This window comes from Pithys albifrons, chromosome 11 (genome assembly GCF_047495875.1).
Source record: "Pithys albifrons albifrons isolate INPA30051 chromosome 11, PitAlb_v1, whole genome shotgun sequence".
NCBI lineage: Eukaryota > Metazoa > Chordata > Aves > Passeriformes > Thamnophilidae > Pithys > Pithys albifrons.
Window position 1 is genome coordinate 16,802,802 of NC_092468.1, and position 23,920 is coordinate 16,826,721.

A 23,920-nucleotide genomic window follows, 5' to 3' on the forward strand; every position below is an offset into this window, starting at 1 on the left:
GTTTTCATTAAATATTTAATTTTGTTAGTATGGAAAATAAAAAGGGCAGTTTTCTGTGACAAATCTGACAATACTGGGCTTATGCCTATGTGAGTATAATGGAGATAGAATTCAGGTGGGTGAGAGATTCTGCCCACTCCTGCAGTAAAGAGGTAATTCCTGCTCATGGAACATTTAATCATCCCATGTGGAATGGGCGTGTACGTTGGTCTCTGGAGTGAGTGATTCTGCTTGTGGTTTACATATCCTGAGAGAACAAGGAAAGCTCATACGTGGATACTCAGTCTGAGAGGAATGTATCTGTAGGAGGGAATGCAGTGAGCTTGTGTGCTGGTCTGTTTACAGGGATTTAAATCAAAACCAGAGATCTTGCATCCCACTGCCACTTCCATTGTAGACCATCAGCCTACAGAGACTGACATTCCCCAGAATGAGTGTTAAAGTAGTGTTTGTACAGAAGTGCTTTTCTTATAAAGATGTGCTTTGAAGAGACCGAAGATGATGAGAACTGAAGTCAGATACTCAAAACTGATTTAGGTTTTATTTATTTCCCTCTTTCTTAGGCTACAGTTCTGCATGAGTCATTTTTCATGGAATGAGGTTGTGGTAACCAGTGTGGGGTTGGGCTTAAACTAGAGAAGTCTTTGGAGGAGAGGAATTAATACAAATTTATAAGATATTGCTTGCATAAATAACAGAAAACAATAGTATTTATACCCCCTTTGTAGCACAGTTATCTAGAATAACACATACAGTAGTGCTCTGTACAGACATGGCTGCAGTTCCACTATACATAGCTGACTTGTTCTTCTGTTTTATCGACCTCGTTCTCGGTGAGTAGCAACGTATCCAGCAGAATGGCTGATGATGCCTGGATGGGTGAGCTCCTCAGCCTCATTGGGCTCTGGTACATAATGGGGTTGATCCCATTTCTCATCCCATTCATGACAAAGAGCTTGGAATTTTCTGCCATGGAGCTTCTGAAGGAGATCCTGCTGGAGCATTTCCGCAGGGCCTTGATGGGCTTTGTGGTCTGATAGTTGCAAGTGATGTACCTGCTGAAAGCCTCCCTAAATGTTTTGTTGAACAGTGTATATACAAGAGGGTTCACTCCTGAGGATACATATCCTATCCAAACAAATATCTCCAAAAGCTTTTGGAAAACCTCCTTGTTGCAGGAGTTGCAGAGAACTGAACTTATGTTTGTTATGAAAAATGGGCACCACATCAACAGGAAAAGAAAAAACACAATCCCCAGAACTTTTGATGCCCTCTGTTCGTTGGTTATAGTTTGCATGGACTTCCTCCCAATTGTAGATGTCCTGCAGAGGGGCATGTCACTGGCCAGGGCCTGGTCCTTCCTGGAGCCATTCAGCATGGCCACCTTCTCTGGGGAGGAGGCTGGTGTCGTGTCACGCTGGAACACTGTGGACACTGCTGACCAAGTGAAACGCTGGGGCGGTTTGTTGATCAAATAGGCCTTCTTGCGCAGCACTTGGATGGTCAGGAAATAGGTGACAATCATGATAGCCAGGGGAATGAAGAAGGCAGCCACTGATCCGTACAGAATGAAGTCATGGAAGCGATCAGGCATCAGGACACACGTGATGTTTGTGGAGTTGGTGTCTCCATCTTCAATGCCTCTGATGGGGACTGGGATTGCAATGCCTACGAGAGAAAAAACAAGTACTTCAGCATGTGGCAGTCACTGCAATCTGCTCATCAGGCCTGAAGCCTCGGGATTTCTAAGGAAAGGTATTTCCTGAGCTCTGTAGCAGGCACAGGGTGACAGACACAACGTGAGTTGTTGAGAGCATCACGTGGGTAATTGGGCAAACAGTACCTTGTAAGACTTGGCAAGCTGAGCTTCAACAGAGTGCCCTTTCTAAGGAGGTTGCACCTTAGTGATTGAGGAAGCAGGATAAAGTTGCCAGCTTTCAAGTGTAAAACACATTAATTGCTTTGACTCTAGTTGTTAGAATTAGTACAGCTTTTCCTCCAGTGAAATGTGTTTTCCTAAAGCCATTTGCCCTTTTTTCTCTTCTCAAGAGTAACCTTTGCACTTTTTGAAGGGCAGTTTGGTAAATACATAAATTAACCAAGTGACTGGACACAGCTGATTTTTTTCACCCTGCTTGAGTCTTTCATATATACAAGTAGTTAAATAGTTGCCAGAATTATGCAGTATGTGTTTGAGATGGATTTGTTGTTTAAAGTCTCCTGCATATTTAGGAGTGTTTAAATGAGTATGGCCAGCTCTGTAATTCACCACTCGTTTAAAAAAATGTTAGCAGTCTTGTCTTTTAAATGAATTTTTTATAACCACTAAATTACAGTCAGCATTTCATTTGCCAGCAGTCTGACATTGCAACAAAAACAACAGGTTCCTTGCTGTCTGGTGAAGGTTATTTGTGCTGTTTTCTGATACCACTTAATGAGATCTAGGGATTTAGTGTATTCCTCTGCTACTCTGCTTACTGGAGTTGGTTGAAGGCAGCAAGAAAAGTGGGTTACTCTTCAGCAACTTGTTCCCTTTCTCAATTAGAGGCACACCTTCAGATATAGAAAACATTTAAAATGAGGATTGAACCAAATTAACCTTGGATTTGGAGAACCTGACTCAGCTGCACAGAAGTTTTGTGTGAGATAAAAAGAAATTGAGAAGTACAGCACTGGTTAATGGCAATAAATCACGCAGTAAAAGGTCAGCTTGTAAGTGTCTTGTCATGCTGTTTTCTTTTTTGTTTTATGTGATAAAATAAAAATAGTGTATTTTCTCCTATCATCACAGCTCTTCCAGAACCCTTTGCAAGTAAAAAATTTCTGGTTTAGGCACATTTTTCTCAGCCAAGAAGGTGGATGTGTTCATTGTCCTATGCATCATTGATCTTAATAATGCAGAATAATTTGGTTTTCTCTTGCACACAGAGCATGAAGTGTTATGGCTGCCTGCAGTGTGCAGTAAGTTACTTGAATTTAGTGCTTTCACCTCCTTAGCTCATTTAACAGATTTCAGCATTAGAGGGGAGGTGCTGCATGCACATCACAGCAATGCTAATATCCTAAAAATGTGTATGTTGGTATCCTTTATGTAAACTGTTCAGGTTTGTTGATTTGGGGATTCTTTGTTAGATTTTGGCCTTTCTGTGTCCTGCATTGGCAATGTCTCAGCCTTCAGTTACCAGGAAGTGGATGTTACCAGCCACTCATTTAGCTTTCAGTCTTTGGTGTAAGTAATTAACCTCTCTGTACTTGCTTCGTGGGGCAGTTGCAAGGCACTGATTTTTCAGCATCTACTCAAGGCTTAAAATATATGTTTGGGACAAAATATAACACCACAGGAACACGAATCTTGCTTTCCTGGGAGACATGCCATGCACGTGGATATAGTCTTCTGATTTTTGAACTTTTAGGACCAGGACAAAAAGTGATGATTATCCTGACTCAGTCCTTGATCTTTCTTTCTGGTGAGCCTGACAGGGAGCATTGATTCAGGCAGATCTTTATGGTGTAGCTGTGTATGATCCAAGAGGTGGACTTAGGCCAGCCTGGGTGTTAGAGTCTGCTAGTCAATAGTACTTGGCTAAATTTTCCATTTTGCCCAGCTCTCAGCTATTGTTTCAGACATGAAAAGCTTCTGTGTTCCTTTTCCAGCCTCACGTACCTATTGAAATGAGCCAAACCACGATGATTTTGATGATTGTTGTAGCCCATGAGTTGTACTGACTAGCCTGGATTGGCTTTTTTATCGCAATGTAGCGGTCCAGGGAGATGGCACACAGGTGCATGATGGAAGCTGTGGAAAAGAGGACATCAAGGAACAGCCAGACGGGACACAAGGCAGTTGGTAAAGGCCAGGTGTTGTCTGAAAGAGAACAGAAAACTCATTAGAATCTGAGCTTTTTGAGAATTTTCAGTGTGTGATTTTCCCTTGGTATCAGAGCCTTTGAAAAGTTCCTGGTACTGCAGGAACTGAGTTTTGCCACAACTGGATTCTCTCTTAGTTAGCTCCTAACTTGTCAGGGTTCCTGCCATCATATTGATCACGCTGTTTGTGTATTATAAGCCTTTCCCTGTCTTTTTGTCCCTTATAGATCAGAAGATCTTTGTGGCAAGGACTCTGGATTAGAAAGTTTATGAAAAAGGGCCATGACTGGTTCTTGCGAGCCTGCTGCTGAATGATTATTTGCAGCTGTTTCTCCTTGATAGTCCTGTGATTCATGGTTTTATTAAATGGTGAAGATAATTGGTCATAACCACTTTAAAAGTCAGTAATTGTAACTCTACAGTTGAACCTTAGTGGTGATTTTGAAGAGTCTGGTTCAAACAGTTTAAAAATGGGTGTGCTGTGTCACTTGAGCAGATACAGTTGAGCTCTAATGTGGCTGAGTAGGGCTGTTCTGTCTCAGTAATGATTTTATGCAAACTGAACGCTTTGATGCATTTTTCCCCCAAGAACAAAGGAGACTTTGAGTCTGTCATGCTGTTTGTTACAGTAGTTACAAGTCTTTAATGTTATCTATAGAGCAAACATGGGGTCTGTTGACTGCACTGTGTCCAAGGTAAAGGTTTTGTAGTATTGAGCTTTCCAAAAGGCTCATAATTTTGGGAGTTGTCTCCCATCTCAATGTCTACAATACCAAATGAACTTTGATGGAACTCTGATTATTTTTTATTTAACTGGTTTATTTTCTCTCAGCAGTAATTTGTATTGCAATCCAGTGCTAGCAGTGTTCAGTTTGAGGTGCATTTTGAGGTGTTGTCTGTCTATAAGGATGTTTTGTAGTCCTCAGGAAGAATGTGTGAACAAGGAAGATTTTTCTGTTTTTAATGGTAGAAGTTGATCTGTTAAATATATTCTTCTCCCTTGTGTTGTGCTCAGTCAATAGGCACACTGATAGTATTGCCAGAGAAATCAGTTCTTTGTTGAGTGATGATTAAGGTGAAAAAAAAGATATTTCTAATAAATCAGATTGGTTTTAATTTCCTTGCTTGGAATAAATAGATCTACATGCTGAGAATGCCAAACAAGCTGGAGTTCTGTCATGTTCAGTCTTACCAAAATGGTAACACTGCAGGAGTTTGAGATAAACATTTTTTTGCAATGTGACTGATCGATGGAAGTGATAATGGTGCTGCCTTGACCTGAGTCATTAACTCCAGGGGATGGAAAATTTTGTAAAGACAAACACAGCAAATACTTGTCTGCACTCTTACCTATGGTGGGAAACCTCCGTGTGAAATGAAGAGAAGGGATGGATGGAGCCTGCACTGAACCTCAGCCATCCCAGAGCACAGGACTCCAGGTGAGGATGACGTAGGCAGTGAGGCAGAGGGGAAAGAGGCAGTCTGTTTTCAATTTATTAACCAGTCAGCTTTAGTATCTATCATAACTATTTCCTAAAAATAGATTTCATGGTTGAAATTACACTTCAAAAAAATTACTCTTGTCAGGCAGATATGAGAAAGTTGTAATTAGTATATTAGGAAACTCTTACTCATCTTTAATTTTAGTGTCTGCACTTTCAGCTGGCAGTAAGGTGTGCTGCACTTCTGGAATGGGTTTCCTTTAAAAAGGAAAACCAAAATGTGTTGTGGCTCATGTAACCAGCTGTAATAATCATAATAAAAAGAAACATTTAAAAGAAATAACTGATTTGATGGGCTTGAAATGTTTTGCTCACTCCAGAAAATTAATACAACTTCTTTTGACTTTGTGCTGAAGGATTAGTTTAGATAAAACATGAACAATGAAAGGTGTGTTCTACAACTTGAAGGATGGCAGAAACACAGCTGGATTTCAAGTGAGCAGCTCACAGTTCTTTTGGAGATTCTGTGTATGCCACTTACTGGATTAAAACTGCTTTCTGTTCTGGAGAATCACCGTGTGATAAATTCTTTCCTTTTTTTAGTTAATGTACTGTTTGCAGAAGAAAACCCTTGAATGTCTTGCAACAAAAGGCCCTTTTCCTTCCTTTAAGTATAGATACATTTAAACAGCGATTTGATGCAAAGAAACCCTGTACACTTTTGAGTTGTAAGACCTTTTATGAGTTGCCAAATGCAACTGGGCAGAGCAAGCTTTATGTTTTCTTTATTTTTGTCTAGTTTTGAACTGGGTGCTGAAAACAAGTGTGTTATCATATTCATGATTATGGCATTATGTCCTACTGTGTTTGTGTGTATGAGATTATGTTTTTTATCCAAACAAAATCAATGTAGACTTTAAATGCAGTAGCTGGAAAGAGCTGGTAAGTTCTAATAAAGACTGAAAATTATGGTTATTATTTAAATGAAACAAATATCATGAAACTGGTATTTTAAAGTCCAGAAGAGTCACACAGTTGTCAGCTATTCATTCTCTGGTGTATTTTGCTATGGTTTACTTGGATTTGTTGGTTGCACCTGATGAGAAACTCCGTGCCTGGTGTTTGAGGGGTTGCTCTGGCTTGATTTTTGTGCTTTCCTGGTGGAGACAGTGTGTGTGACTGTTGGCCTGGGAGTGGGAAAGTGATGGACTATGAATTTCTGTTTGGGACTCAGAAAACATGACTCTTGAAGGTGATGGTGACCTGCTTGATTGTTGTGCTGCTTTATAACTCAGAAGGTAAAATGAGCATGTCCTACCAAGAGGTGATGCCAAGCCATTAGTGGGTCATACTTACTTTGGACTGTTGGGAATTCTGATTCCCCTGGTATAGATCCACATTGTCACAGCAGACCAGAGCAGTTACTGGGCTGACTGTGATTCTCTACCCCCATTTTTCTTGGGAATTGAAATGCTGATTTAAACAAGCTAGGGGATCGAGTTTTTTAAAACCTATTTTAAATGCCTTGGTTACCCAACAAATGTGCCTGCCTGAAAACTTGTCTGCTTTCTCCATCCATCAGGTGGTATAAGTTAAAAAGAAATTCCTTCTTCCTACAAACCTTGCCTCAATGCCCTCTAAGCACTCCAGCAGTGGTTCTGTTGCATATTTTCCTTACTTTGAGTCAAAACAAGATAGAATACACTTTAAGATTTGTCTTGCACCGTAAGAGAAGTAAGATGAGCTTTTAATTCAGCTGTCTACCCTTGATTAATCTTTATTTTAGAAAAGCTTTATTTATAGGAAATACCTTAGAAATGTGTAATCCTTAAAACAAAGTACAGTGTAGAAGAGCTGTTCTTGCTGTAAGCCAGAAGGTTTTTGGAAAGCTGGAGAGAAAGCACTACTTGTGCACATGTACAAGTGATTGAGAGATCTCTGTATAGACTTGGAAACTGTTCTGCTGTAGGGGCTGCAGAAATGTGTTACCTGTGAAGGGCTGTGTTGCTGATGGATAACGATGCTGTGGCTGAGGTGGAAATGGGCACTCTATCAGAAGCCCATTTAAGCCTAAATGTCAGTGTTGACAGCGGGGTGTCTGTGTGGGGTGTTCACCCTCCTGTCAGTACTGGGCTCAGTGGCTGCCAAGGCTTTGTGTCTCCAGGCTGTGCTCTAGGGTTTTTTTAATTTAACCTAAATAATGTGGGTTTTTTCTTTAATTATTATACTTGCTTTGTGAGAAATAAACCTTTGTTTTCTTACTTATCTTTAGAGTTGACATTTTGGGAAGTAGCCCTCGGTTAAAGTAGTTTTCTCTGGTAGTTCGCACAAGCAAGAAGGGAAGATTTGTTGTGGTTCATCATCAGTAATGAGGGAAGATGAAGACAGTGATTGCTTGTGATAAATAATGGTTTGCAGTTTAGGATGAGCAGTATTACCTTCTGATTTTAAGTGGATGACTATCAGGAGTAGAGAATATATTTTAATATATTTAACCCATTGCCCACCAAGCCTTGGACTTCTCACTGCTGCGGGCTTTGCAAACGGGAGACTCTCTCAAATGCGTTTGCTAATTTAACTATCCAGTGAACAGCAATATATTTGTTTTTCTTCAGTACTTCTGAGTGCTAGAAATTTGGGTAAACTGTTTTGAATGCCAGATTTCAGAGAATTAAATTGTCTCCTAGGTTTTATTTTTTAGAAATTAGAAGAATTCAGCAAGCAATAAAAGCTCTGAAATGTTTATGTATTATGACACTTGTAATCCTGAATTAAAGTTGCTGTGTATGCTTGCACTGGAGCACATTTAGTTTGCTCTACTGAGAATAAATAATGTGCTGCACGTGGCATTACACCTGCAAATGAGTTGCAGATTTATTTATTTACTTATTTTTAAAAGGGTCTTCTCTTTTATGGGGAGTCTGTTTCTGAAGATTTTTCGGTAAGCAGACCAGTATCTGTAGCAGGTTTTAAACACCCTGTGTGTGACACATTAATTTGTACAGTCAAGATCTCAGTCTGACTGCACTTTATTTCACATCTTTCCCCCTCAAATATTCTCTACATAATTAGATACCAATCCCAAATCGGAAGCACAATATTTGTACTCTGTATCTGGAAGCTGCACCCGGCCCTTTCATTATTAAGGAAACATTCCTGTGTGGAAGTGCCAGGAGGTGGATTTAGTTTGCTCTCTGGATATCAATGACTATTCTTTGTTCACATAGTTATCTGGCTAATGTAGCTTCAAGATTTAGAGTTGTCATATATTTAAGTGTCTGTTCCAGCTTCATTCCAGTAACTCCTTGTGTTTTGCTCACACTTTGAACTTCTATAAACACCTCAGCATCTTCTCAGTGAAGAGGCAAAGCAGCTTTTCTGGTTGGCTGCCAAAGAGAGACTTGTATGTGAGAAATTTGAGTTTTAACCACTGTTATGTGGAAGGCGAGTTGCAGCCTTAATTAGTTATAACTCATTTTACTACTTTCTGGTAAATTTCCTGCATCATGAAAGATGTTTTTGTTTGACTTCTGAATTAAGATGCCTAGCATGCTTTAAACTGTTGTATCCAGGGCTTAGCACTGGATTAATTGAGAGATTAAGGAGCAATAGTCTCTTTATAAAACTATAAAGAAAAGATTTGTTAGTCTAGCAGAAAAAAAAAAAAACAGAACAAAAAAACCCACCAAGAAAAGAACTCCACAAAATCCAGAACTTGCCTTCCCTTTATGTTGATTTCAAGTCAGTACTATGACTTGTTAATAGTTTTATTATTAATGAGACCTTTGGCAGGAACTAAGCAGTTACAGTATCTGTGTGTGTGTGCCTATCTGCTTCTTGCCTCCTCACACACATGCACATACCTGACATACCCAGGTTTTCTATAAGTGACTGATTTTTTTTTAGTTAAAAATTACTGCCCCAGTTATGTACATTCAGTTTTCTTTTTAGAAACTTGCTTCAAAAACTATTTTGTTATCTCAACACTGAATTCTGACGTCTAATTTCCACTTCTGTTTAGGGAGAAGCAGTCTGTAATGCACAGAAATTCAGTCTCAAGGCATTTAATGAGTAAACACATTTGTTAATAAAGTGATACCAGTTTTCTGCAGCAAACAAAAGCTACTGATGGCTTTTCTGAAATAAAGTTTATGGTTGTGTTTGGTTGTTGCTCAGGCAACTCTTAGAGTCTTGCCTAGGAAAAATGACCTCCCGCAGCCTTTTGTTATCTATGGCCCAGTGGTATCTATACCTTAAAGATAATTATATAAATCTATAAGTTTATTGAAAAACCTGACTTGTTGATTTTTTTTTCCATTTATGATATGAAAATAAACTACTTAAAAGGTATTCTTAAAGAAACCCTAGGAGTAAAAGAGAGACTTTCCCATGGAGCTGCCTCTGATTAGTTGTCAGAAGCAATACCTAAAGTAAAGCTGGGCATAAGAGACTATGGAAAAATCATGCTTGTTCTGTAAGGACTAGTGAGAAAGAAAATGTCACACCCAATATATGTTCATGTGAAAAAACCCTATTTTATTTCATTTGAAACAAATTAAATGACAAATCTGAATCTCAAAAATTAGGTATGTGGATTGAGGCTTCCTTGGCTTGACAGATAATTCTTTATGATGTTTGACAAACCTGCTGCTTTACCCAGGATGGGAGAAAATGGATTTCTCTGAAACTGGTACTGGTAAAGGTCGCTGTCACTGATGGTGGCAGTGACCATCTCTGCTCATGGAGTTTGGAATCAATACTCAGATAAAATCATGTGTATGACTCCTAGAAAGTTCAAAACCTGTTCAGTGTCCTGAAAAGATGCTGAGTTTTAATTTCAGGTTTTTTAAGGGAAGACAGCCAGCAATTATAAAATATCCAATACAACAAATTCCAGCATTGTGCTGATGTTAAAAATCATATTACACTGTACAAAATGTAATTTCCTATGTCCAGCTCCTACTTAAATCAGTTCTAAGCATCGTTTGATTTGTGAATGCTTTGTTTCAAAGGAAGGAATACCCACAGTAGTTGTACTTCCCATAGAGACATTCAGCGTTTTAAGGTGAGAGAGAGAGGGAAGATTTAGCAGCCCTCATGCAAGTGACTTTTAAAATCGTAATGGTGGAAAGCAAACAGCTTTTCTGTTTAAATTCAGCCTCCCCAAACTGCACCCCATATGCAAGCCTGATGAAACAAACATGCTGAACTTACCAAATAATATTATGAGAAGGGCAATCGGCATCACAAACAGACCCACGAGCAAATCTGCCACAGCCAGGGACGTCAGAAAGTAGTTGGTAGCATATTGCAGCTTCTTCTCGAGGGACACGGCCAGTATGACCAGTATGTTCCCCCCGATGGTGGGGATTATCACCAGCAGGATCAGCAGCGCTGCCCAACGCACTTTGTTTCCTTGTTCGTCACTTGGGTCGTCCTGCTTGGATGCTCCTGTTACCGAGAGAGGTGACAGGGATCCATTGCCAGCTCCAATTCCATTCAAGAAATATAAAGAATGGGACATTTTTGTGTCCAGCAGAACGTATTCAGGCGCTGTGTTTTGTGCAGGAATTGTGTATGGTACAAGAGTTCTGTGTTCCTCTCTGGTCCAGGATGGTCCTGAAGAAAGGCCAGCATGGTCAGTATAGTGAACTGGTCATCTGTTATTTTGAGATCCTGTTACCGTGTCCAAGCTGGTATCCATTTTTTTTAGCCTGTGCCTTGCTGAGTGCAAAATAGTCTTAAAAATTAAAGTCCTGTCTTGTGTCCATTGCTGGTTCTTGGGGTTCAGTGGTCTGGTCTCCCCTTTATAGCAAAGCTCAGGCTTCAGAAGATTAAAGGAAAAAACTCAGTAGCTGTGGAAAGTAAGCAGTTCATCAGTTTGCTTTTTTTCTTTCTTTCTTTCTTTCTTTCTACAGCAGTAAAAAAGTGATAGATGAATCTGAATGCCAAATATCTCCCTTTAGATTCAGTGTGTGTCGATTTGCTCTCTGTGAGTACAAACTGATGCAAAGGCAGATGCTTGAGTTGTGTATGTGCAACTCCTCCTCTCCTGAGTGTCTTGTCTCCAGCAGCGTGTGCGTAGGCAGGCATCAGTTCCCATATCTCCCCTTATTAAGAATCCGATTTCTCCACAGAGGGTAGCCCAAAAATACCTTCAGAAATTATGTATGAGGTTTCTGTTTTAATCTCTACAGTTCCTAATTTATCAGGTGAGGGTCAGGAAGCTGCAGACAATAAAACACCGGTGACGGTCTCAAGGGGACTGTAAAGGTTTATCGAACTGAGACATCTAAATTTACCCATTACTTAAACGGGTGGGGGTGAGTAAAATGCTTGTTTTTGTAATCCGAGCAGGGCTTTTATTAAGCACAGCCTATTCTCTCTCTCTCTGTCTTTCTTTCTCTGTCTCTCTGAACTCTACTGAAGACTTAAGACTTGCATTTCCCCCTTCAAGCAGAGACTCCAACAACTGTCCTGGCATTAAGCTGAGCAGATGCTCAGTTACTGAGAAGATCTGATGTGTTGCAATTTTCAGGTGAAGAAAACCTTACCTCTTTCTGTTGTGTTTTAGCAGAGTTCCCTTTGCATCCAGGAAGATCCTTTGTCATTTTTTTTTTCGTCATGTGGTGAATTTTTTGAGATTTTTCATTACTTTCTGGAAAACAAGTTGATCATTTGCTTTTGGCTTTTATAATATTTCTGAAGATTGCATCTTCATGTGCATTTGTTTAGCATTTACATTTCTTCTATCACCAAGATTAAGAATTTCTATTTGGGGAAAACTATATTTCTCACCCAAGTATTTTCTCCAGCTCTGAAATCAAGAGGAATCTTACCACATTTAAGAAAAGACAGAAATAAGGTTGTGTTCTTCTTTGTTGTCCTTTCTCTTCCATTCTTTGTTGATTTTACTTAAGTGATGAGCAGAGTGTGCAGTTTTCTCTCTGTTCACGAGCAAAGCTCTCAGTTTGCTGCTGCCCTTGTTCCGTGATTGACTCATTCCAGCGTATCCAGCTCCAGTGCTTGAAAAGCAGGGAAGCAGCGAGTGAGTGAGTGGGGGGTTTAGCTGGAGAAAAGCCAAGCGTGTGAATGGACTCGGTGCTGCAGCACCTCAGTGTGTGTGGCTGTGGCTGTTCTGTGGCTGTGCAGGGCTGTGTGTCTGTGTGTGCTGCTCTCTGCTCACTTGCTTTCTGGAAAGAGCACAGTTAACCCTAAAAAGATCTTCTCCCCTGTAAACTTCTTGCCTAATTTTATAAAAGTATTGTCTAGCATGGTATTTTAAGCATGTGCACTGTTACTTTAAAACTTTCTTCATGCAGCTGCTTTTTATTATCCCCAGTGTGTTTTGTTTTGTTACCTTTCAACTTTCAGTCAGATCTGTGCATAGTCATCTTATAGTTCTGCATTAAAATGGGAATAGAGTTCACTTGCAAGGATGATAGCTCCAAAATTGTGTAATAATTCCTTGAATTTAAGGCCAGAAGAGACCATGAGATCATGGTCTGCCCCCCTATATGACACCAGCCATTACATTCCATGAATTGCTATTGCTCACCAGCCTTGAGCTGGAAATCAGATCCTCAGTGAACTGTGAATCAAAAAATTCATATTTTTAGGATAGAGCAACTGGGAGGCCAAAGACAGAAAGGTGCTGCCAGAAATTAATAGAAATACTTTACTTGAAGTGTGTTCAGATAAGAGAGTTTTCAGTAGTTTTCACTTGTTCCTTGTTTTCCCTGTTTAAAGGAAACCTTCAACAAAATTACATACTGTATTTGTTTACAATTTACTGTTGATATATTTATTCCTTAGCAAAGTATATATTAGAAAAAAAAAGATTAATCCAGCTATGATAGTTCTGTTTTCTCACCTGGCCATCTTCCCATTGTCACCCCTGACAGTACTGAGAGAGGAGAGCTCATGAAAACATATAAAAAGTGAAAATTGAGACAGGACAATACTTTATTTAGCTAAAGAGCATTTGGATTCAGTTTTTTGTAAGCTCCCTATGTCTAATCAACTTTTGGTTTATATTTTATCAATCTTGAAGGCTCTCCCAGTGATAATCCAACTGTACCTGATCTCTTTACCAAAATTTCCATCGGATGAAACAGATGCAGTGTTCATTCTCTCTGATTGTAAAGATGAATCTTATTTTCAGTCATCACTGTCACTTGGTCTGTTTTTATGTTGTAGAAAGGTGGCTGGAATTATTGCCATTCTGTGGAGCCACAGCTCTTGGCAGTGTATCTGCATCATAAATGGAAAAACAATGATCAAGAGTAAAAACACCCAAGTGTAGTAAAAGATTAGTCATTTACCTTCACTAGGTACATGCCACATGCAGATTTTCATGTCTTGTCTCTGAATTTAAAGAACACAATTAAAAATTCTGTGGGAAAAGGTAGATAATGCATCTGTTGGGACCATCTGCTAATCATCAGCATCAGTTGCTCAATCATTATATGGAATGACTTTTATGGTTTTTTACTTTTCATGCTTTCTCTTTAACAATGCAGCAGACACTATCCCTCAGTCACTGCAGAGGGGAGGAACTATCAGAGTTACACAAGTGTAATTTTGTTAACTTGAGTTCTGTATTAGCTCTTTATAAATTTCCTTCACAGATCTTCCCATCCAAGGAGCAGCACTTTGGCTACTGCAGTAAAGGTTTGTTCTGATCTAAGTGGAAGTAAAGTGTTCCCCTTGTGAAATGCCTCAGTGGATGTTACAATGTCACCTGTGTGGCAAAAGCATCTTTTAGCCACTGGAATGACTAAACTAAGTTGGAAGGAGGGAGGCAGCTTGATGAAGCCCCAGCTAAGGCTGCACTGTTGCCCACAGGTTGTTCTGATGAAAGCTTTGAATGCATTCATATCTAATTGAAAGGAAATTGTTTCTTTAAATACAGATAAAATGGTTATCTTGAGAACTTGCAGAGGAAGATCATAACAAGTTTAGTGGCATGTAGGCTTGCATGTCAAATATACCTGCTTGATGCACTGTTTGATTTCAGAGAGCTAGAAAACTTATCTGTCTTTTGTGATGTCTTTTGGACTTTACCAGGTTTGAATAATTTCTGAGAAACACATCCTCCTCTATATCTACTGCAGATCTGCAGCAGGTTTTTCACCACATGCTTCTGGTTGGGCTGTTTGTGCAGGCTGGTGTCCTACCCCCATGTCCAGCTCTTCTCGTGTGTCAATGATGATAAACCTTAGACCCCACTCCTGGTCCACTGCAGCCAGAATGTTTGAACCAGGCAGATATTGTTTTTATTTCCCACTCCTTGCTGCTCCTTCTGTTTTCAAATTGCCAGTACTGTTGTATTTGAGTGCAGTGCCTGTGGGCAGTGCTCAGCCTCCGCTTCCTGTAGAAGGCTCCCAGAAGTTCTTGCTTGGACAACCAGGAGGCATTTCAGAGAAGAACATTGTGGAGAAGGAGGCTGTGCTGCACATGGCATAGTTGTAGGAAATTCTGGCTTGGAAATAGCTGGGATCATTTTTGTCCAGAGAGGGAGACAGGTTGTTTAGTCTACACTGAAATGCATCAGTTTGTTACATTTTAATCTGCAAGTTTTCAGTCTTCTGTGAATTCCCCCTTCTGCTACATGAACCCCCTTCAGAAATACAAATTGTGCAGTTAGGTATCTGCATTCCTCCTTTATTAACTCATTTATGGATGAAATTAAGCTTTTGTTAAGCTTTTTTCTTTTTAAATCATCACTACATTACTAAAGCAACTTGTGGAAATAGTTCTGTATAAAATGATTAATTAATGACCAATAGTTTAGAAAGTTATAAATATTTAGAATCTTTTTAAATATGACTGGAGAGACTTAATGAGGAATTCAGAAGATATATTTGACATTGTTCTTCAATTCTCTGGCAGTTCATTTTTCAATGAGTTGTATAGTACTTAAATATTTAGACTAAATAATAAGTGATGCTTCCATTTTTAGTCTTAATCACAAGACTAATGTAATGGATTTTATTCAGTATTTTGTTTATTTACTTATTGATGCCACCTTATAGATATGCGGGGTTTCATGTCTAAATATTGCTGAAATATAAAGAAAAATGACAATAATGCTTTAACCTTCAAAATGTTCAACTTACGGAATTGGAGTTAAACTGCACAAAGGTATTTGGATGTGATTCTAACTGGGCTGTGAGCTAAGAAACTTCAAGTGGAATGTGCTCCATGATGAGTTTTTAGTTTGTCATGTGCTTGGGGAAAAAAAGATTGAAGTGCGTTGTTAAACAGAGTTCGTGTTCCCAACAATGTTCCTCTACTTTGAACAGCCCAGCAGGACTCCGTTAGGCAAAGCCTGGTAAGAGCTATGGTATCTGTAGATGGTGCAGTTGTAATGACTTTAAAAAAAAGCCAACAACAAACAACCAGTATTACAGATTCCTGATAATGTTGCAGTAAAAAATGTATCTTGGTGAAAAGGCAATACAATTTTATGGTTTTGTGGATTGAAAGGGAAACTGTCTGTGCTGTGTCCAGCTGACCTGGGTGGTTTTGTTTGTATTAGTCTGTCTTAGTGACAGTCAACGTCCTGGTTTACATTTTGTTAAGTTTTGCACTGGAGGCTTAAGAAAAATTTTCTTGCTTTTCTCTTGTTGGAAGTAATGAAGAATTCAAAACTGTCTTCTCAGAAACTCAAGGTTACTTACAAGCTAAGTACCAGCTTTTATAGAGAGAATGTGACATTTGTATGTGTATAAATGTCACTTATATTTAATTATGTCCAAGAAATTAATGTCTCCAGAAAGAGTTCAAAGTTTAGGCTAAGGTTAAGGTAATTGGGCAGGAGTTAGACAGGTCCTCTGTGTTTTCTTGAGTGTTGCTTTCTAGAAAGAGTTGAAATCTTTAGCAGCACAAGGTGTTTGTTTCTTGTGTAGATTTCGAGAGCACCAAGTTGGCAAGTAAAGCTAAATAAAATGCCAGCTGTTATGTTTTGCTGAGAATCTCTTATTGCTGTCTTGGTGCATCTTTATTTGTCTTTATGATTTTGTTTGGCTTCTGAAACAAACCAAACTGGATCTTGGAGGAAGTTTTTCATCTGCAGCCAGTTTATCACAATAGTAAAATTTATCCTGCTGTAGGGATAAGAGCAAACTGAAAGGCCTGTTTTTATCCAGGTCACTTTATTCTTGAGAGGAAGGTGGAATCAGAGCTGTAGCTGACTACTGTGTTTAAGTTCCATAGAAGAAACTTTCAGACATTTTTGGGTTCTTGATTTCATTAGTTTCGTGGTAACAGAACTAAGTTGAAGCCAGTTGTGATGTAGGGGATTTTTTTTGTACACAGGTCTGGGTTCACTGACGTCTGTGGTTTCATGGCTTAGGTAGGAGCAGCTGAGCAATTTTCAGATGAAAATGAAGGAAATAATCAGGCCATTCTTTTGTCGTAGTTTTGCTGTTGTAGTAAAATGTAATTGCAAAAGCAAACTGCTTGAGCAAAACCAGTGTTAGGAACAAAGGAAGGAACTAGTGCATTAGAGATAATTTGGTTTTTAAAAATAGATGTTGCCTGTCTTTCTAAGATACAGAGCCCAGTTTAGAGACATGCCTTAGGCTTTAATGTAGGAATTTTTAGATGACATTATTTTACTGTGTTGTGGGAAGGTCAGACTTGGGGACTGTGGTACATTGCTTCTGTCTTCAAAATATATTAGTTATACTCCGGGCTTAGAATTTTTACTGTGACTTTTAAGAGGAGAGGAAAAATTTGTTTCTGGAGATAAAATTTCTGCCCAATAAATCTCTGTTAGCCTGGTATTTCATATGATGTTATTTTCTGTTTAACTTGCAGTAATGACAGATGTCTGTATTAGGAGTGAGAGCATCCACATACTGAGTGTTAGTTGTGACAAACCGTTTATGTTTTTCAGTCCTGTTTTTTTGTCACACTCTGTGTTATCTTTCTCCTTCTCCCACCAGAGGTTTCTGCTCTGTAGCCACACTGATTCAGCCATCAGCACTCAGCCAGTGGGGGAGGTCTCCAGCAGGGAGCCAGAGGGGTGGGCTGGGCTTAGGAACCTACATGGGGCTGGTACCAGTGAAGCAGAAACTTCCTCCATCAGCAGGACTGTCCCTCTGAACTGTGCTGAGTGTCAGGTCAGCAGCTCGCGGGGCTGTGCTCCCAGTGAAGGGTGAAAGCCAGGGCAGGGGAAGGATAATGTGCTCATGTTTTAAACATATTCCCCACCTGGTTTGCCACTTGAAAGTAATGCCACGGGAGCACAACTGCAGCCTGTAACTGCTTATGAGGGCCTTTTAACTTCTCTTTTGATCACTTGACAGAATTGGTTTGGGTTTTATGAGTTTTATGAAGCGTGGGTTTGGGTTTATACAGGCTGACCTTTGGCACAGTGTGTGCTACCACAGTACAACATTGTAAAACATCTCAGCAATAAAGGAGTGAGTAAATGTTACTGCTTAGGCACTGATACCAACAGTGCTTTTGTGCACTAAGTCCTGTTCCTCTGATACACACTTTTGGAAGACTCACTTCCTTGACCTGCTTGTGGATCTGCCTTTTAGATCTCTGTTTGGGAAGACACTTTTTGAAGATTGAGTGTTCAAGAAAGCTGTGTTACTGAGGACAGTGGTGAGACCCATTAAGTAGCTTTAACTCCCAAAGTGGAGGTTACAGAAGGCCCCCTGTAAATCAAACATTATAAAATGTTTGACCATTTCATAAATAGATTTGACATAAAACACTGAAAACAATGGCCACAAATAATTTAAATCTAGCTAAGAATTCTAAAATCAATTAGTGTACGTTAATGCTGGTTTTATAGTAAAAGCTGTGTTGGAACTTCTGAGCCTGCAGGCACAAATATGTGTTCAAGTTAATGGTTCTATAAAATCCAGCTTTCTGAATAGGAATTTAATGATTAATGCTTCAGAGTGCATAATCACATCTCTGCCATAATATGTTTGCTCTTCTTTGACTCTCAATCTGCATGTTCAACACTTGCTGTAGTAAGGCAAACACAAAGGTGTTAAAAGTCTTTGAGCAGTAGCCGAAGTCTTCCCTGCAACTGAATGTTTGGGCTCATTTGTTACAGGATTTGTGTCTCCTGGTCTCCACATCAGCTCATTTAAAAAAAAAAACATTGTCAGCATCCAAGGCGTTATTTGAGCAAGAGACTGACAGGTAGTTTTGAATGTGTCTTTTAGTTTATAGTCCTCCCTTACATTGCCTGCTTGCAGGACCGAACTGTTCTGTTGCCTGGCTCATCCCTCTTTCTTAATGTTTGTCATCACGGCTGTGTCTTAGAGGCAACAGAGTTTCCAGCAATTTTGTGTTTGCCTCTTCTTTTTTCTGCTGTTTGTAGTGAGGGAGATGTGTTTAAGGTAATGATGGTAGGTGGGATTCTTTCCCCATGTGAATGTTTTGGGAAAACTAATAAAGAAATAGGCTGTTGAAAGCAGAAGCGAGGTAAATCTGAGTACTTGCTGCCATTACTGTTGAAGGGTTGAGCAGCCTCTGAAGCCTCGGGTGCCTCTGGGTTTGTTCTGGAGGGGGACTCAGGCCGGTGTGGTTGATTGTGCTGCCTGTCTGTGATCAGCTGGAGCAGGAGAGAGAAATGTAAAGAGGAGTTTAGGACTAGTTGTCAGAGGAGACTCTGAAAAAGTGTTGAAATGGGAATAGCTAGAGTGGAAATTGATTGTGTGTATAGAGTATAACTGTAGTATAAGTGTGTCAGTATTATGGGCATGTCTTCTGTCCCCAGTCACAATAAAATAAGAGAATGAACTAGATTATTGCTTAAAGTCTTTTTTATTTCTTTTTTCTATGATTCAGCTATTCATTTAAATAAAGCCCATGCTGGGGTATACTCTATAATGGTTTTTCTCTCTTGTGTTGTTGAGTGCTTTGATAGACACTTAATGATCCTACATGATGCTGTAATTCCTGTGTACCACAGGTACTGCTGCCACCCTCCAACCTCCATCTTTCAGTGTAGCCAATGTAAGAAGGGAAACTAAAACTGAGGTGCTCTGGGCATCTTGCTGTATGCATTTCAGTTTGAAATCAGTTTATAGTCAAAGTAAATGGCTTACAAGACAGCTTTGCTTCTATCATTGTGAAGGTAACCATTAAAACGCTAGTCTGGGCTGCAAAGCACAGGGAGACAGAGTGAATAGACAGGTGATGTTCACTTTGAAAACATACAATTAAATCAATTACAATTTATAGTTTCTCATCTTTCTTTTTCATGAGCATGAACTTGCCAACCACATTTCTGCATTGGTCTTGTGCTCATGGTGTCATGAGACTGGAAGTGCTGAAATTGGCAGTGTGTGATACTATCAAGTGGTTTGTGTGGCATCAAAATCAATGGAATAATTAATATGACTATGAATACAGGAAAGAAATTAATACATCCACATCTGTGAGTTCTGCCCTACTTCTGAAATACTCAATATTTACAAAACTGTTTGCATTAGCAACCTGTGCTTCTTCCTGTAGGAAATTAATGTTCCCTCATCTCTTCCAGCACGGAGCTGGGAGTTCTATTGCTGTAATGACCAGCAGGACACTGGTTCCCAGCTGGGGAGGAGCACATACACCCATTTCAAATCTCCTACAAGGCAGCAACGTCGTAGCAGGAAGGAGGCAACAGTAGACTTTGCTCATAAACTGATTAAAAGTGTGTGTTGTGTCATCATTTCCTCGCGTGCTTTGATTTACAGCAGTAGTGGGGAGTGAGGAGGAGAAGAAGCTGTGATTGCAAGAGGGGGTTGGGGACCCACAAACCTTGAAGGTTGATTGAATACTGGAGCTGGGTTTTGTGTCTGCTGATGGAAGATTTAGTGCTGTCTGTCTTGTGGAGATAGAACTTCTGCTAGTGGAAGGTCTGTCACAACAGCATGATTTCTAGAGATAAAGACCTCGATCTCCATAGATAGATCATTCTGCTGGGTGATCTTTTAAGGGCATAAGATAAGCACTGAAAAGGAAGATTTCAGTAGTGGGAGCTCTGTGTGATATCTGCAGTGATAGTGAAGTTTATTAATCTGTGCACATCCCTGTTCTCTTTTAGCCCCTTAGTTGCTCCTTTCTGTTTGTATTTTGAGAAATGCAAAAACACACGGTGTGGAAGGACAACATGAAATTTTCCTGTATGAGCAAGTTAAGTCTCCATATTTTGAAGCGCAATACTGTGTTTTGAAGAACAATAATAATAAACAATATTCTTTTTTTATCTTTCTTTAGGACTCCTGAGCAGTGTCCAAGCGTGGTTTCTTTGCTGTCAGAGAGCTACAATCCCCATGTGCGTTATGGGGCTGCCATGGCCCTGGGGATCTGCTGTGCAGGCACTGGAAACAAGGTGAGGGGAAGGAGCATCTGTGGCCAAGACTGTCCCTACTCTCTCCTGTCACAGACACATTTGTGTGGTGATGTTGCACACACAGATTTCTCACACATCTACACTGCTCACCAGCTGGAGTACAGCAGTACTTTAATTCTTTAACTGTTCTGGGCATAGAGATTCTTTTGCTTGTACAGAATAGATAAAGTAGGAGCATGTTTTTATACATTATTGCCACATTCCTGGAATTTTGTCTTCAAAAGAGTTTTCTTGCTGTCAAGTTGCCATTGAACTTTAAATTGTGTTTAGTGCTCCAGAATCAATGCTGCTTTGCCCTTGGAGTGCCAGCAACAGGAAAACAGCAGCTGTTTTGCATAACTTTGAGTTCTTTTTTTCTTTCCTGTGATACGCGATTCGTGGAAGATCCATGTGGAAAAGCCAAGCACGATGAAATTAATTAAATGTATTGTTGTTTCAAGTGTGTAATTAGAAAATAGTAATTTTATTCTCACTTTGTAAGTGTTGGTGAGGGTTAATTCTCACAGATGGTAAAGGAACCTTTTACAGTAGAAGGATTCCCACTTGTGCTGTGGGAGGTGAGCACTCATGGGAACAAGCAGAAAGTAAACTTGGGAATATGCTCCCTCTTCTCCACCCATGTGTGTCTGTAATCTGTACTGATAAAGAATCACAGTTTCAGGACAGGTGCACAGGCTGTCCAGATGGAAGTAAGACTTCAGAGTCTTTGGTAAATCTCTTGCTTATGTGTCCCATCCCTCCCTCAGCCTCTGTTCAGCTCTTGCTCTGTGGCCCTTGGGTGAGCTCTGCCCGTGTGTCACTGGTGCTCTGCCAAGCACAGAGTGCTGACGTGCTCTGCTGACACCTTCAGTACCCAAAGCATGCAGACTTGAGAGCAAACTGAAAGTCCTATTTTTATCCAGGTTGCTTTATTCTTGAGAGGAAGATGGAATCAAGGAGCTAGTTATTTTTAACCTGCTGCATCTGACAAGATAATTTAAGTGGAAATGCTTTTAGTCACAAAAACAAGCCTGTTTTATTTCCAGATGCATTGTGTGATGACCTAAACCATCTGATTACATGCAGATATGTCTTCCAGTGCTTATATTAGTAGGTTTTGTAGGCCCAAATATATTCAAGTTTGGAGATCAGAAAGTTCAGCTCTTTGTTCTAGTGGATGTTCCATCCATGGTACTGAATGCTTGCCAGAGAGAGAATGAATCACCTTCAGGAGGAGAAGCACAGCCTCCAACATAGCTCAGATGGCAAAAGCAGTCAAAGCAAAGGCTTGATATTATTCTAGAAATAGTTTTCTGTATAAAATGAGCTTCTTTTTAAAAGCCTCACATTGACAGAAGTAACACCAAGAGGGGTCTTTGCTGGGAATCTCATGCACCCAACTGCATTTGCTGGTGTCCTCAGTTTAAGTATGGACAGGAGAGATTGCCAAGGGATTCTGGCTGACTTCTGTAATAGATAAAATAGATAAAAGAGCTGGATCTTAGGGTAGCTGTCTAACTGTTATCTCTCCTGTTCCAAAGAGTATCTATCAAATGCTGCTGCAAAGTACTTTTAGAAAGTCCCTACGTTGCCACAGACCAGATTTATCTGTGCAGCCCATGGCTCTGCAAACTGCCATGTTAGGTCTGTTCTGCTCAGTTCTGGAGTGTGGTTGCTGCAGGCTGGTTGAGCCCGCTAACAACAAACTGCTGGGATAGCCTTGGAACCTCCTGCCACCTTTTACTCTGTTCATGTCCCACTGCCTAGTGAGCTGTTTCAGACATAAACACATAGAAAACTGACCCAGATACCAGAGAACTGTTCTCTTTATTTGTTGTTACTGAATTATCAAACTAGAAAAGCTGAGAAGTGAGACAAGGGCTGCAGCCAGTACAGGGAAAGGGGAGAGACTGGATAGCTGAAGGGAGATTGAGTGAGGAAGGAGAGGGATCTCATTTTGGTAGCAGTGAATTTAGATGAGCTCAGTTGTCCTGTGTAATGTGCACTGGGGGCCTCTCATGGTTAGAAATTAGTTTGTGTCTCTAATAATTCTACATATGTTTAAGTCATGGCTTACAAAGTAGCAGAACTGTAAGTGGAGTTTTTCATAATCAGTGACTGCATTGAAGACAAATTACTGACAGGTCATTGTGGATCATGTTCCTGTTGCACTTAGCTGAGAAGTTACTGAATTTGAAGAAGTAGCAGAGCATTTTGAGCTGTGCTAAAAACCTACATTTACTGTATATGTGCTCCGAGACAGCCCTACTTGATGCAGGTTTGAAATAAATGCTTTCATGTGATGGTAAATATTACAGGTTCTAACAATAAAGTGTAAGGCCAAGAATTTGGAATCTAATATGATTTAATACATCTGTTGCTTACACCTGTTGTTTAGCAGTTGCCCAGTTCTTGCAGGTAGATCTTGTTCCATCCATCACTTGGTTTTAGTGTTTGGGTTTTCAACTCACAATTTTTAGATTAAAATCTAGAGAAATACAGATTTCTGCTTCACTTCAAAAGAACAGGCAAAATATTTTAAAAACTGTATCTAATAGCATCCATCTGACAACCTTTCACTGAAGTACTGAATTCTGGCCTATTAAAAATAATGGTATTAACTTTGTAACTAATTCTTTCTTTTTTTTTAGGAAGCAATTAATTTGCTTGAGCCAATGACAAATGATCCTGTGAACTACGTACGTCAAGGAGCTCTGATTGCATCTGCCCTTATCATGATCCAGCAGACTGAGATTACCTGCCCGAAGGTAGGGTGCCATTTCTTACATACCAGCTTACCAGGTGGAAAATGGTCTGGGTTGCCAAATCTTTAGTGCTTGGCATTCATGTGAGCATTGGCTGAGGGTGCCTTGGGACAAGCCAGAGCTGGATGTGCAGCAGGAAGGTCCTGTGTGGATCCGAGCGTGTTCTCAGGATGGAGGAGCCATTCCTGCTCATGGAAACATTTTAACTCTGGGCACAACAAGAATAAATCCTCTCCTGTATCAAAAATAGCGTGGCCAGCAGGCCCAGGGCAGTGACCCTTCCCCTGTACTCTGCGTTGGTGAGGCCACACCTTGAGTGTTGTGTTCAGTTCTAGGCGAAACAATTTCTGCAGTCAGAACTGGCTTAGAGCCTTTATAGTAAATACATTTTTAATGGAGTTTTCTGCTCAGGAGGCTAAAAGGTGTTTAGCTTTTAAAAGTAGGTTGGTCTGTCAGTGTGTGACAGGAGATGATAAGCAAACATTTGT

The 23,920-nt window shown here is 40.0% G+C and overlaps 2 protein-coding genes across 2 annotated transcripts in view; one reads left to right on the forward strand and one right to left on the reverse strand.

Moving 5' to 3' along the window:
• Window positions 1-23,920, forward strand: part of PSMD1 (proteasome 26S subunit, non-ATPase 1) — a 70,196-nt gene that overhangs the window by 26,433 nt on the left and 19,843 nt on the right. The window contains exons 17-18 of the mRNA XM_071566275.1: window positions 20,553-20,667; window positions 23,319-23,435. Of these exons, the coding sequence (XP_071422376.1) occupies window positions 20,553-20,667; window positions 23,319-23,435 (232 nt within the window). The remainder of the gene's footprint in view (window positions 1-20,552; window positions 20,668-23,318; window positions 23,436-23,920) is intronic.
• Window positions 544-11,363, reverse strand: HTR2B (5-hydroxytryptamine receptor 2B). The gene is made up of 3 exons (XM_071566276.1): window positions 10,524-11,363; window positions 3,665-3,865; window positions 544-1,668 (listed from the first exon to the last, which is right to left on the reverse strand). Exons 1-3 carry the CDS (start codon window positions 10,831-10,833, stop codon window positions 788-790), a joined length of 1,392 nt encoding a protein of 463 aa, XP_071422377.1. The 5' UTR covers window positions 10,834-11,363; the 3' UTR covers window positions 544-787.